Source organism: Apaloderma vittatum, unplaced genomic scaffold (assembly GCF_000703405.1).
Source record: "Apaloderma vittatum isolate BGI_N311 unplaced genomic scaffold, ASM70340v1 scaffold7718, whole genome shotgun sequence".
NCBI lineage: Eukaryota > Metazoa > Chordata > Aves > Trogoniformes > Trogonidae > Apaloderma > Apaloderma vittatum.
Window position 1 is genome coordinate 13670 of NW_009731191.1, and position 14469 is coordinate 28138.

General features: G+C 37.4%; 1 protein-coding gene across 1 annotated transcript in view; it reads left to right on the forward strand.

The window, feature by feature from the left end:
- The first annotated feature begins 1649 nt into the window (after positions 1–1649).
- LOC104278197 (rho GTPase-activating protein 8-like) overlaps positions 1650–14469 on the forward strand; it is a 56449-nt gene continuing 43629 nt past the window's right edge. The window contains exons 1-3 of the mRNA XM_009875102.1: positions 1650–1686; positions 4082–4219; positions 13504–13591. Coding sequence (XP_009873404.1) covers positions 1650–1686; positions 4082–4219; positions 13504–13591 — 263 coding nt within the window. The remainder of the gene's footprint in view (positions 1687–4081; positions 4220–13503; positions 13592–14469) is intronic.

Here is a 14469-nt window from a genome sequence, read left to right on the forward strand (position 1 = left end):
GAAAGTTTCCTGTAAATGGGGATAATTATTTTCAAGAAGAAACAAATAAGATTGTTATAAAGTAGTTGGTAAGTGTTTGAAAATCTTCAAAGTGGTGGAATCATGTTCATATTTTATATGCAGTGCAGCAAGTTGCGGAAATGCATGGTTGCCTTTGGTGATAATTGCTATTGCATTAGTATCAGATTTGAGCAATGTTTTGAAAATTTGTGGAAAACCTTTATTAGCCATCAGAAGCTTTTCTGAAATATTGTGATGGTTAGCAGGGACTTGTTTTAACGTAGTACTTAGGAGTTGTAGTCATGTACTAGGATATAAATCCGATTTGCCTGCATAAACCCAAACCCAAAGGACAGAGCTCGCCTCTAGTTCACACACATGGTACCTGTGGTTGCTGTAATGACTAATCCCTCCTCAGGGAAAAATAGGTGAACATATGCTTATAATTAAGCAGACATTTACTTGCTTTGTTGGTGTGCATTTTATTTCTAGAAAACTACTTTTCTACCACTTCTCTGATTAAAAATAATTAAAAATAAAAGAAAATATGGTGTCTAGCTTTTCTAGACTTGGGGGTCTGGAAAGCTTTCATGTGGGTGGCAGTGAGCATGCAAACTGGTCCTTTTTTGGTCCAAAACAATTTATTGGCTCAGATGCTTTAAAGGAGCAATTACAAAATGTAACCTCTTGGCAGAGGAGAACAACATGCTTGTGTACGCCTTTTTTTCAGCAACTGAGCCATGAATTTGGCTCTTTTATTTAACGTATTTAGATGAAACCAAAGTGGTGTGAAACAGAGGGGGTAAAGTTAAATTAAAAGGAGGTTTATAAAAGCTAAAATTTTTCACACGTCCACACCTAAACTTGAATTTTTAGTTCATTCATTTTGTTCTTAGGAGCAGCTGCTTGCGGGAAACAGATCATCTAAACTGTATTCTTGCTGCTGATGCTCACTCCTGGGCGTGTTGGTATTCTGTTTACAAAGCACTCTGCAGAGCATTTGACAAAAAGCCGTGATTACGCACAGGAACCACTGTTTTTTCAGGTTTTTATATGTAAATGCTCACTTTAAATTTTCACGAAGCTCTTTCATGTGAAATGCAAGGCATAGAATGCTTCCTGTAATAGAACTTATAACTGTGATAGAATAAGTGACTTTGGTGTGAGGGTATGGAGTATATGTAACTTCTTCATCAGAGAAGTAAAGTTAAGAAAAAATAAAGGTTTAAGTTGGTTTTGGAAATGGATTAATCTACAGTTTGTATGTTTATCATTAATAATGTTATTTTTAAGTACTTTGAAGAACAATCCCCCTGAAATAAAACCAGGTCAGTTTGTAGAAAACCTTGTTATTATAATAACTTTACTATTTTTGGACTGCTGTTTTAAAATACCTTTATAGTACTCTGTGTTGTAAGAAAACGGTGGCCAAATGCTGATGAGCAGGTTCCTCAACAAGAATTGGACGGTAGGATTTCTGAGATTGTTTGTTTGTTTTTTCTTTTTGTTAAGTGTATAGTGGGGTAGAATAAGCCTCGTTGTGATGACAGCTATTTTTTTTTTCTTTTTTGTAGGATTGACCCAAGGACCATTTTGTCCTGCAGGAGTTGGTTAGCAAGATCTGCACAGACTTATGCCTAAGGGGAAACATGTCTGAGATTGACTATGAGAAGTTAGCTGAAATAGGTAAGTATTTTTTATTATACTTCAAGTGGCATTTCTCTGGAGTTACAGGTTATTTAACAGAGCAACTGCAGGAGTGAGAAGCTTCACCAACATTTTGTAATACTTCTTGGAGCAATCCAATATGAGTTACAGCCACTGTACTGATGTGTACCCTATTAAAGCCATTAGGATTGAAGGTTAGTTTAATACATGCAGGTTTTATGAATTATTGGTAGATGTTCCTAGTGCAATTCTAGGCTATTGGAATATTGCCATCATCACATATTGTGGCACAAATGGGAGTCATTACTCCAAGCAGACAAGTATTGAATGAGCACAGGGATTGCTGTATTGCATGTTATCTCCAAAGATGTTAGTCGAACTGAGCAATATGACCATGACGTTAAGAGCCCCATCATTTTGAAAGGTAAGTGCTACCTTTTTTTTCCCCTTGAGTTTTTGGGGATGCCAGGATGAACCCTGGAGCAAGAGCCTTCTAGATCTATTTGCTTTGCTTTGCTTTGCTTTGCTTTGGTTTTCTTCCCCTCTGCCTGAGCATCCTCAAAAACTCAAAAGTATAATAACTCAAAAAGTTATGTTTTCCTTGTTCTGAGTTTTAGCATGACTTTATTTTAAAAAGGAAAATGCATAAAATTCACAGCCTGCGTTATATTTGTCTTACTCTTTGAGCTCTTGGGTAAAAAACATCCTTTGAAGTGAAAAAAATAGTTTTCTAGTTAAGGTTAGTGTAGCTTTTTATATATGATACACTTTTACAGGGTAGGAAAATACACATTTTGGAGATGATAATAAAAATATAAACTTTTTTTATGTGTATAAAGAGTACTCTAATGGTGTATTTCTAAAGGCAGATTTTTATATTTTCCTATAGGATTGCTGTTTTATTTTCTGAGGAGGCTTTAATGTGAATTCAGACATAAAGAAATGTAAAAGTAGTACACATGTTCCTGACGCCTCTTTGTCTTTGAGAAGCCCAGCCAGTAGTGGCATTTTTCATCCTTATGAAATGCATTTTTGGTACAAATCACATTAAAAATAAAAATGTGACAATAAAGCTTTCATGTGGCTGTTTATAGGATGGAAAGATACCAAGAAACTGTGAATGGAAAGCATTCAGAAATATTTAGTGAGCGTTTTTCTCTAACACTTATTAGCTACTGGCACATAAATTTGGCTGAAATCAATACTTAATATATTCTGCCTGCCCTACTGTGTGTTGTGTGGTGGTCAAGGCATATGAAATATGCAGATGATCAAAAAGCAAAAATGTTCTTGAAGTACTTTTTCAGGTGGCAGTAATAATGTTATAGATAAAACTTCATTCTACCTTATTGAAACTTAAATGAAAAAGAGGTGGATGATATACAGGGCATGGTGCACCTTATCAGAACCTTGTTTTCCCTTTATGTGTGCCTTTTCTTCTCTTAAACCACCAAGACACTCATGTATTAGTGTGTTAATTTAATGTTATTTGTGCAAGTTTTTAGAAAACGTTCATATGAATAGTGTAGAAGTATTAGTGATAGTAATTATCCCAGAATCTGTGTTTGTTTGGGTGTGTACTTGGGGTCAGATCATTTTGAACCTTGCAATACTTTGGAAGAAGCTTGGAAAAAAACTCAACCCAAAAGAAAACCAAAAAAAACCTGAAACTCACCTTGTTTTTCTCATTTCAGTGCAGAGTAGATTTTAGTTCTAGGATCTAGTCCAGAATCTACTGAAGTTGAGGGAAGGATGCCCATTGGGCTTTTGAGCAGACTTTTACGTCTTTGTTGGCCTCTGGCTGGAGTTTGTGCTGGATGAACATTTGGCTACCTTGCCTATTGCAAGTTCGGGAGGTTAAAGGATTTCAAGGAAGCAGTGGATTTTGGTGAAGGTGAGATGGAGATTTGGTTGCAATTTGCTCCCTTTATGCAAAGTTTACTCTCAGAGTGCGTTCACATGGGGCATTAATACAGAGTAGCTGTCAACGCACATATTAGCGTGCTGAAACTTGGACTTTTCCGGTGGGACAACCTTAAAATAAAAGGCAAGAAGCTGTAGATGGATACGACAAGCATATTGTGGGAGTGTAGAAAATGAGGAGACACCACCAGTAGTTGTGAATAGCAAGGTGACAGCATGCCAGCTGTCCAGTCATTGTCAAGATTTTTGTAAGCATCACAGTAGATACTAATCTTAAGGACATGAAGGTAGCTTTGAGATATCGAAGAGCTGCTTTTTCCACACATGAGAAAGGGTAAAGAACAAGAAACTGATTTGTAACTGCAGCAAATAGCGATAAAGACCTGTGTTTTTGTCAAACCGAGCCACAATTCATCCCTTCAATAACGTATCAGAGGCAAGAATTTTTCTCTGTTCGTTAGCACTTAAGCATTCTTACTTGCTCCTTTAGAACTGCAGAAAGATGAAGCAGAAGATCCACAGTCAGAACAGGAAGAAACATTTGTGCCTCCACCACATGAGGATCCTGGACTAAATATCAATCACCCCTACTATGACGTTGCAAGACATGGCATCATCCAATTAGCAGGTATGTTTGGAAAATACTATGGCTTTCCCTTACTGTGTCCCTTACCACATTTTTCTTACTGTCCACCTCAAAGTGGTGCATAAGAATCATGCTGATGCTTTCAGCCTTCATCCTGAAAAGCAGATGAATAATAATATGTCAACTCAGTGCTTTTCTACAGGTGTATTATGAGCCAAATATTTGGGCTTAATCTTGCTTTAAAGTATAACTATAGCAATATATTATAATCTAAGGCCTAACTGGGGCTGTAACAGATCTGTACTTTACTTATGATGAGTTGTCTTTTTTCCCAAATAGCCTAAAGTGTTGCATAGCCAAACATAATCATTGTTCTAGTTTGCCCTGGAAAGGATGTGCAACTGGAGATATAGGGGTTACTGTAAAATCACTTACAAAAGGCAGAAAGGAAACTGTTGACATAAATGTTAACCGAATTTGTCACCTGACTTTCTGTTGTGACATGGAGAGAAGCTATGGGTATGTAGAGTACTTGAATGTTGGATCATTTACTGTTTACAGTTATTTGTTTTTAAAGCATTCTGGCAATGTTTAAGACATGCAGGCATATTTATAATGTAAAAGCACCTCTTTAAAGTGTGCATTGCATATTTTTTCCTTTTGGCTTATTTTTTGAATCAGTGTGCTTGTTAAAATACCATTGATAGTCAAGTCCTGAACTAAAGAAATCTATACAATACACAACAAAAAAAGTATTTAACACTACTCATCCTGGTGAAATCTAAGATTGTGTTTAATTGTGCACATTTTTTGTACCTCATAATTTAGTGAGTCTAAATTATGATTTTTTTCAGGAAAATTATGAACTCGGGCTATGCATAGGTACCTTCCTGAGTTTGAGAGGAGAGTTTTACCCATAGTTACTTCTTGAAGCTATTTATACACAGGGTAATAATTGTCTTTACTTTCTTCAGAACTAACCCCCAATGTAAGACTCATCCATTAACAAGGACATAACAGTTTCACATTCTTGAAATTCAAAAGCTACTACCTGCTAACCCACTGGGATGTTTTGGCATCGGAGAAATACTAAGATAGAAAAGTTATTAATGAAACCATTGAAATCAAACTGACAAAGTGTGAAATAGATGTATTAGCAGACATGCTGGGTACACCAGAGTCACTATAACTGTCCACTTAAGAACCTCTTCCATCTGCTGTATTAGGCAGTGCTAAGTGATAATGCTTTGAAAGAGATCTTCAAGACATTTCTTTTTCTCTCCTCCTAGTATACTCAACAGTGTGGGGGACGGCAGCTGGACTGCTGGTAACCTGGCATTGGTTGAAGACATTGACCTTGACAAATTCCCAGTGTACCCTTAAGATGGGAAGTTGTGTGTACTGAGTTTGGACACGTTTGCGGAACTTTCTCCCTCAACATCCAGGGGCATGAGCCCAGCCAGAAGCTGCTAATTGTTACCCAATTAGAATGTGAAAACCAAGTGTTTGACCTATAAGCAAAGGCCACGCTACCTTCTTCTAGTACCTTCGACTATGTATAAAAGGCACACCCTTTCTGTAATAAAGGAGCCATTTTGAGCCATTCTAATACCATTCAGTTGTGTCGTGTCCGTCTCTACAACGACACAACAGCAAACTGTGAGGGGCCATGTGTTTACTGTTTCAACTTTAGTCATGCACAATTATTTAGTGAATGTTTGTTGTTGCTTCTCATTCGTGATTTATTCAAAGCTGCCCCAGAAGTCATAAGGACTTGGTATTTGTCTATTTTAGCTGGTGTTAGTTCTGAAGGGTTATTTGTACCTAGTTTCTAATGGTTTTAATCTCCCTGAATAAAACGAAGAATAATTTCAGTGTCTGGAATGGCAGTTTTAAAGCAATTCTGAAAGCTGTTCCTTCGGTTTTAATTCTGTGATTGAAAGACATTGAGATGTGTTGTTTGAAGTGGTTTAAGAAAGAATTTAGGTGAAAATATTTGCTGTAATTTATCCTTCTTTTACAGTGATCTAGTTTCCAACAGTTAATTAAAAAGGAAAAATCTAAAATTCCTTCTTGCTTCTCACAAATTAAAGTGATTACACCTGCTTTCCATAACAATAGCTCTGACTATACACAAAGGAGACTTTTTGAGTTCTGTTCCTAGAGCATGAAAATACAATTAATTAAATAAGGAGAGGACATTTTTAAAAGATGTAAGCTTTAATTATTGTTTATTACAGACTGATCTATGTAACAAATACCAATGTGCAGTTGACTAAGCGTATGTAAATGTAACAGTGCTGTAGTGATGGTTCTTTTTATTTCTATTTTGAATGAGAAATTTCAATTTGTTGCCCCAAAAGAAATGCAAGATCATATTCCTTTGTGGAGAAAAGGAAGGGACATAAAAGCATATATCATGCATCAAGCTTCTGTATTTTCTATGGTTTGCTTTTATAATATGATTGCCAACAACTTTTTGCAGTACGTTTTTTGAATATGTGCCTTATTTAGTAGGTTTCTGTCTCTGATGTTTGTGTTTTCATTAATTGCCAGTGACATCCTTTAATGTGTTAGACAAAACTTTTTAATGGAATCAAAGTCCGTCATTGTTTTAAATCAGTATTTTCCTTTTCAGTCTTTTATTGCTTTTCTGGTTACATTTAAACATTTTAGGTATCCAGTCTGGATCTTTGTAGAGACTCCTTATTTTTCTTCAAGATCTGGTTGATTTCATGCCCCTTTCTGATTTTGAAGCAGTGCATTAGAAACTGATTGGAATAGTATGTAGACCAGACTGAGTAAGGAGAAACTGCAGTGAGTTACCTAATAGGCCTAAGACACAAGTCTTAGGAATTTTCAGTCCATCTCAGTGACAGCTCTGCTGCTGCTCGCAGAACTTTCAGGAGCACATCTGTGGTCCTTAAATTGCAGTGCCACAGAAAACAACCGGATTTAAAGATTTTTATTTTGTTTTCTTAACAGGTTTACTTTGTTAATTTTTTTATTTCCAAGGGGTATTCCTGGAATTGGTATCTCTGCCTTTGTTTCATGAGTACCCTTTGGGGGAAAACAACAAATCAACTGCAAAGACCTAAGACTTGGGCGCTTCTCAAGAGGGAAGCTGAGGGCCCTGGTTTGTAACCTATTTGCAGAGCAAACAGGTTTTAATGTGGGCTTTCCACTTGACAAAGCATGGCCTAACCATTTGGGTGTTGTTTTTCTCTCAATTGCTATGAGAGAAGTTCCAAAATAAAGGTTGATATCAATGAAAAGGATTTCCTGCTCTAATGAAGAGAGAAGTTACCTGAGTCATAGAAACATTATTTCAAATGCTTTAGGCAGGAATTGAACGTGGATTTTCCAAATTCTGCACCAGTTTTCCTCTTGCTTCTTTCTCCATTTTCTTCTCAGACTGTGAAAGGAAATAAATCCTCATTTACCATATTCCTTACTTTGAACATCAGACTAAGTTATTGTGTCTTTTTTAAAGACAAAGCTGAGTTTATTATATGAAAATATATGGATATGCTTTCTTGTTGAATCTGAGAAAATATACTGTGTTTGCTTTAAATATAATTTAGTAGACCAACAGGCTTACTAAAATAAATGATGGCTCCAAGTGCAAAATTCAAATGTGAATGTGAACTCAATTTTGAGTTTGAATATCCTGACAATATACAATGTCATTCTACCCTGAATATACCTTATTAAAAAGAAAAGTAGCACTATTTCCTCTTTACCAAGTAAATGTAAATTATATTCCCTTTTGGTTTGACTATCCTGCTGTTTCTTTGCTTTCCTTTTTTGCTTTCTGTGAATGATCAAAATACTTAGTTTTGCACCACTGAAAGCAATTTTGATTTTCAGTGCCTCTTTTAAGACTAGAGCATTTTTCTAGTCCAGAGAGTAGGCCAGATAGAACTGTACTGACATTACAGAGATTAGCTTCAGGAATTCCTTTAACTTGCTTTTATTTCAGCCTATTTTACATACTTTAACGGGAACACAGATGAAACATAAATAACTAATTCCATCAAAAAGCAGTCTGTCCCTTTGCTTTCAGCTGATCCAAAAAAAAAAAAAATAAATGCTATGGTAAAGTATTTTTCTTAGATAAAATTTAAAAGAAAAATTGCTCATGGACAAATCTTTGGTGGGGAATCTTTACTTTCCGAGGGGAATGAGCAAGGTGCCTGACATATGAAATCTCCGGAACATGCACTTACAGTCATTCCTGTTTAGAAAGACACCTGACCAGGTGCTTGATTTTAGTTACAATTTTAGCACTTTCCAGAATTAGCCAGGTGCAGTACAGGTGCAATCCTCTCACCGATGGCTGAATTCTAAATTAACAGCACAGAATCCAGAAGAATGAATACAAAAAGGGAGCTTTGTGAAATCAAAATTAATTGACTCTTGGAATTTAGAGTTGATGTCATTTTCCGTGTTTCCTTGGTAGATCTGGTCTCTGCTCCAAGGGATAAACATTGCAATGGATATGTTAATATTTCAACTTTAAGCTGGCTGATATCTGTTGTAATATATTTCCATATGATCAGCTGAGATGATCAATGCCAAGAGAAAAGGATGCAGAACTCTGCAGCTAAAGGTTTAAGCTTCTCCTGCTGATGTCTTATCTTGGCTGTGTATTTCTGATCTAAGAAGTCTGCCATTATGAATGGGCAGAGACTTGTACTGGATTAGTTGTAGGTGTTTTTACAGTCCATTACTCAGCCTAGGCAAAACACAAAAGTTTCATAATGGCTTTTCTGTGACCCTGTATTCCCCTGAATTGTAGAGAGTAGAAGGAGGCTTGAAAGCACAGCTTGTCTCACCATTTAATGTAGTGTAATTGAAGGTTAGACTCTTTTTCTCTGGATTAAATGCTATTAAAGAAACAAATCTCTGAGCAAGTATTTTCACTGATGCAGCAAGTCCCCTGGATTTTGACCCTACTTCTACTCTCGTTGAAACCAATGACAAACTCTATTGACTTGAGGATTGTTCTTTGCTGTGATGTGGTTATGACAAGCTTCAGTGAAGTAAAATGATATTTCACTTTTCACTTATAAATTAGTAATGTTTAGTATCATCAGAACAAAAGCTCTTAAAAAGTCATCCTAAGATTGCAGTATTCAAAAGATCTTATATGCAAGTGGAATGAGCTATATATTATTAGAAAGAACTTTTCCTTTGCAAGAAGCAATTAGCAAGGGCTGTGCCATCCAAATTCTTAATTAAAAAGTAGAACAATCCCCCTACCCACTTACCCTTCCCTATGTCTTACTGTAACCTTTTCTTTTACTTCTCCTGCAGAGCTTGATATCAAAAGCACTGTGTGATTCATGTCCATTTCAGTGGAATCCAGACAAGTAAAACCACAGCGCGTAACTTGTATTTTAATGGGCGTAGATGACATTCTAGACAGTGCACTTTACACACCTCTTTTGACTGGCCAAGCGGCTGGGCCTCCCTGTGCTCTGCGGCTGCCATGACCGATAGTCCCGAGGGAATAATCCTGATGCCTGCGAACGTGTCTGCATGGCAGCAAGTACCTGATCCAAAGGCAGGAGCTTCCGACCCATGGGCAAGAGATGTCTTATTGGACCTTTTTGGTGTATGAGGGCAGAATGTGAGCCAGTGACTTTTAAAAAAGGCATAGGTTGGTGGCTAGAGGAGTGCATGTGCCCAAGCAGTTAAGGCTCTCAGTCTTTGAATATGCCTCCTAAAAATCTGGAGCTCAAAAACCACTGCAGAAAGATAAGAGGGTGAGCACGTTTTCCAAAGAGTATGGAAAAAGTTATCAGCTTTAGTCTGAAAGTGTTTAGTGACCTATGAAATAAAGTGGGTTAATGTGAAAACTATATTTTTGACCTGGAAGGACATGTAGAAGTATGTAGGACATGTAGGAGCAAAGCTGATGCTACGCTTCTTTTTGCTTTTTCCCCCGTAGAAAATGAGACATCTTTGAGTTCTTCCTTGTTTAAGTCCAGGTAGTAGGGAAATGCAGGTTTTGTGGGACAAAAGTATACTCTGTGCTGATTTAAAATCAGCATGCTTCTAGTTACACTGTCCTTTGAATGTGCAGGTAACTGCCACTCCCCACTTTACCCTTCAAATTGCACTGTTCCATGTTTCGGGTAAAGTGTCTATCCTCAAGACTGTGGGATTCAAACTATGTCAGACTGGGAGACACATGCTCTAGCAAATGCGATGGGAGTTTCCCAGGTTGTGCAGTCACAGCCCTTCTGGTGAAGGGTGAGGAAAGGCTGCTTCTGTTTTGATCAGCACTTCATGCGTCATGTTAAAATTTGATGTTGATCAAAACGTTATTGATGCCTATGAGGAAAGAACACCCTATTTTCTCTCTGTAGCTGTCATCACTAATGGGCAGCTGGCACAGCTTTATTTCATTTTTAATGGAGTTAAGGTTCTCACTCACTTTTTCTGGCTTGCTGTTGATGCCTGTGTGGCACAGTGAGGTGGGAAAATGAGGTGCTTTGCTGGTAATTTTGAGAAAGTTCCTCTGCCTCAGTTTTCCTGTTACTGAAACCATGTAAATATGTTTGTTTATGTTCTAAGTGTATCTACAGTCTTTTAGGAAGCTGGTTATTTTTTTCTGCCTTGTAATTCAAACATTCGAGTGTGACCAGCAGTAACAATTAGTGACTCAGTTAGTAATTTAACTGGAAACCTTCCTGAAATTTATTTTGCTCATAAAAATGATTGTCTCTAACAAATAAAATATTCTACAGTGCGTTGTAACACAGCAATTTTTTCACAATTGAGTCGTGGTTTAGAGAACAGGGTTTTATAAATGTTTTAATTTAATTTTAGTACATCACATTTAGTACATCACATTATAATGCCCTTATAAGTACCCTGAGAGTATCAAATAAGACACTTAAAAATAATAAGGAAATAAAATTATGGCCTCTTAAAGAACAGTATGCAGACATACCTGAGTACATATAATTGTGATGTTGTGCATATTCTTCCTTTAGTGGTGATCAAACACAGGAATCAGAATTTATTTTTAATGAAGGAAAAGAGCTTGTGCTGGATGAAAAAACACCTCTGAGAAATATAATGAAAATAAGCAATCTGCAGAAAGGAACAGGAAGAAAGAATGAGCCAGCAGAGAAAGCTGTGTTTTGGAAATCAAAACTCTAGGACTAAAGTGCTAATTGCAAAAAGTCAAGCCGAGTTAGATCTTTAAAGGATATTAAAGCAAACAGCAAAAGGTTCTTTGATTGTATGCATAAAAAAGGGGCAAGTGGTCCTCCGTCAAATGAGAGTGGGGTGGCCATCAGAGATAATCCAGCTCTAGCTGTCAAACTGAATTAACACTTAATCTTAGTTTTCAATAAATGCAATGATATTGATATTATTAAGAAATCCTTTTAAGTCCTGTATGCGATGGTCATGTGCAATTTAGTATGTAAGTCTTGTCACTGATGTTTAGGAAAGATGTGTTCAGAGTGAAGCAGGGCAGAGAATAGCTGGGCTGGGGAAGAGACAGAAGACCTAACTTTTTTACAAGCAGTAAAATGCAGGCTGGGAGGGGATATGATTCTTGCCTAGAGAGTCCTTTGGGATGGTAAATAGTACTGAAGGAGAAGCACTGCTTCAGCTGCGTGATGTCATTGTCACACAAACAAATTGGGGCAAAGTTGCATTGACTTTTAGACTGGAATTGAGAAAGCAAGTTGCTAGTTGTCAAAGGAGTGAGCCCGAGGAGCAAGAAACAGAAAAACCTAACATGTTTTCTTAGGATAGAGCCCCGCAAATCAGTGGAAAGATTATGTGGTACAGGTCCTGTTTGATAACACAGGCTTGGAATTGATAATGCAGGAGATGTCTCTCAGTCCGTGTTCGTGGGTGAAAAGTCATTAAGCATTAATCTCATCTTTTCCCTCCTTTTTCTGCTTCTGCACCTAAAATGAAATGAGTTTAAATAGATGCTTGTCCCATCATGACCTCCGTAAGTACTGTTTAGCACAACTAGGTAGGAGCCGGACAAAGCAAATACAGGGCTTTTTTCCTACAGCAATCTGTCAGGTGAGGTCGGCCACCTCTTCCTGAGCTGAATGAAGGAAACCATATTACTATCAGCAGCAGATTTTCATGGAAAATAGGTGTTTGCAAAGCTGGGAAATGTTCTGTTTGTTCAGATCAAGAAGTAATACAAATTAGAACAACTTAAGAAGTGTCTGAAGCTGTTCTACCCACTTTTCATAGAAATGCTCACGATTTTATTTATTCATTACTTAATTAGGGATGAAAGGGGAACAACAGAATTATAAAGATCATCTAAAAATACCCAATTCTTAAATTTATTTTACTCCTACTGATGTCAAAGCCAGACTTTGGTGCTTTATTGGCAATGGAAGCAAATTTTAAATATCACTTAGTTTGAACATTGAAACTAGACCAAGAATGTCTCAGGCATGAATTCAGTCTAAACATTTGTTTCCGCGTTGTTTTAACAGGAATGGCATTTTCCATATCGGTATATGTTAAAATCCTAACACCTCACAGTCTTCAGTGCTGAGTTACCTTCAGTACAAGCATGACTTAACCTCTGTGCCAGGCTTTCCAGATAGTGTAATTTGGGTGTGGGATGGGCATGGCATGAACTCCAGCCTTGTCTACATGGACAAAGTGGATGAAGCTGTTGTGAGTCAGAGTAAATAAGCCTGAGCACAGCAATACATGTTTTGTCAGAGGAACAAAAGCATGGGCACTTCAGGTTGTGAAAAGCATACTTGTATACCTTGCTGGTTGCATTTTAAATGTGATCTGAATGTAGCGGTGCTTCTGGAAAAGAATGTCTAAGGAAACTGAAGTTGGTTTAAAAAAATAATAAAAAATCTAAGTTAGATAGTGACAAAGCAGATGGCCAAGGTGCTTGTATGCAGAGCGGTATTCTGATAAATGCCAGAAATAAAGCATGAAGAGTTTGAAAACAGGTCACTTCCAAGACTAGTAGGGAAAGCAGGCCTTTTTATTCCATGACTGAATGCTGCAGGAGGACCTGAGTGTTCCCTATCGGGAGCTGAGCACCACCAACCACCTCTGAATATGACTTTCTCAGCTTCGTCATTTGCCCAGCAGCTGCTTCATTTCAGTGCAGCTGTGGCCAAAGTGCTTTCTATAGGCATGGTGTGATTTGACAGTGAAGTTTCACAGAATGTTTTGAGTAATGATGGGAGATAGAGGTAGCCCCAAATATCGGAAGATATAAGCCGTTTGTTCACATCACTGAAGTCCCATTGCGTAAGTAAATGAGTGGTGTCTTTACTAACTGTTTTGTTCACTAGGTGAAGACAATTCTGGAAGGAAGGTGATTACCTTCAGTTGCTGCCGTATGCCACCCTCCCATCAACTCAATCACACCAGATTGCTGGAGTAAGTTTCTCTTGATCTCCTGCGCGGACTACTTTACATTTTTAAGTGAACTTCTATTAGCTTGTTTCCAGGTGAATGAGCTTTCAGAGAGGAGAAGCAGGAGGCAAGGAGCAAAATGAAAAAAAAGGATGCAAGACCTACTAGTGTTAATATTAAGTAAATGAGATGTGGATGAAACTGCTGGAATTACTTCACCTGCAATCTTGACTAGAAAAACCAATTCACCATGTACTGAAATTAACTTACCGTATTTGATTTTATTAACAAATTCAGAATGCATTTAAAGAAACAGCATTTATGATGAGGACCAATAACAGAGAAATTCTATTATTTTAGTGCTTCATACATATGTTCTCAGGAATAGCAGTTTGCCTTAATTTGCTGCCCTTTATCTCCTGAATCACTCAGCAAGAGCATTGTTTAGTTTTTTACATCTTTTAGTGGTTTTCCTCTTTTGTAAAGTTATCTGCATTGCATATAGTGTGTTATGCTTAACATTTTTGTATGTGTCTCACTTCATAACATTTGGTTTTGTATGTTAAAAGAGGTTGTGGATATGTAAAATCACAACATTCTCCCTTACAAACTTGCTGCAGCAAGGTGCCAGGACGTCTTTCTGGCTTGTAGTTTGTCACTTACAAGGAAATCTATTCTGCTGTTGGAATCCTGTCCTTGTTAAGCATTTTAAACCTATTTGGAGTTCTTGTACAGCCTTCATTGCCAATATGTTTGAGCACCTTTCAGCTGTCAGGAGTCACCACCACGAGAAGGGACAGAAGTGCTGTTATCCCAACTTTTCAGGAGCAGAGAGGGATTAAGGGACAGGTTACTGAAGAAACGTGTTTGAGACCGTGTTGATTCATTTTTATGCTCTTCAG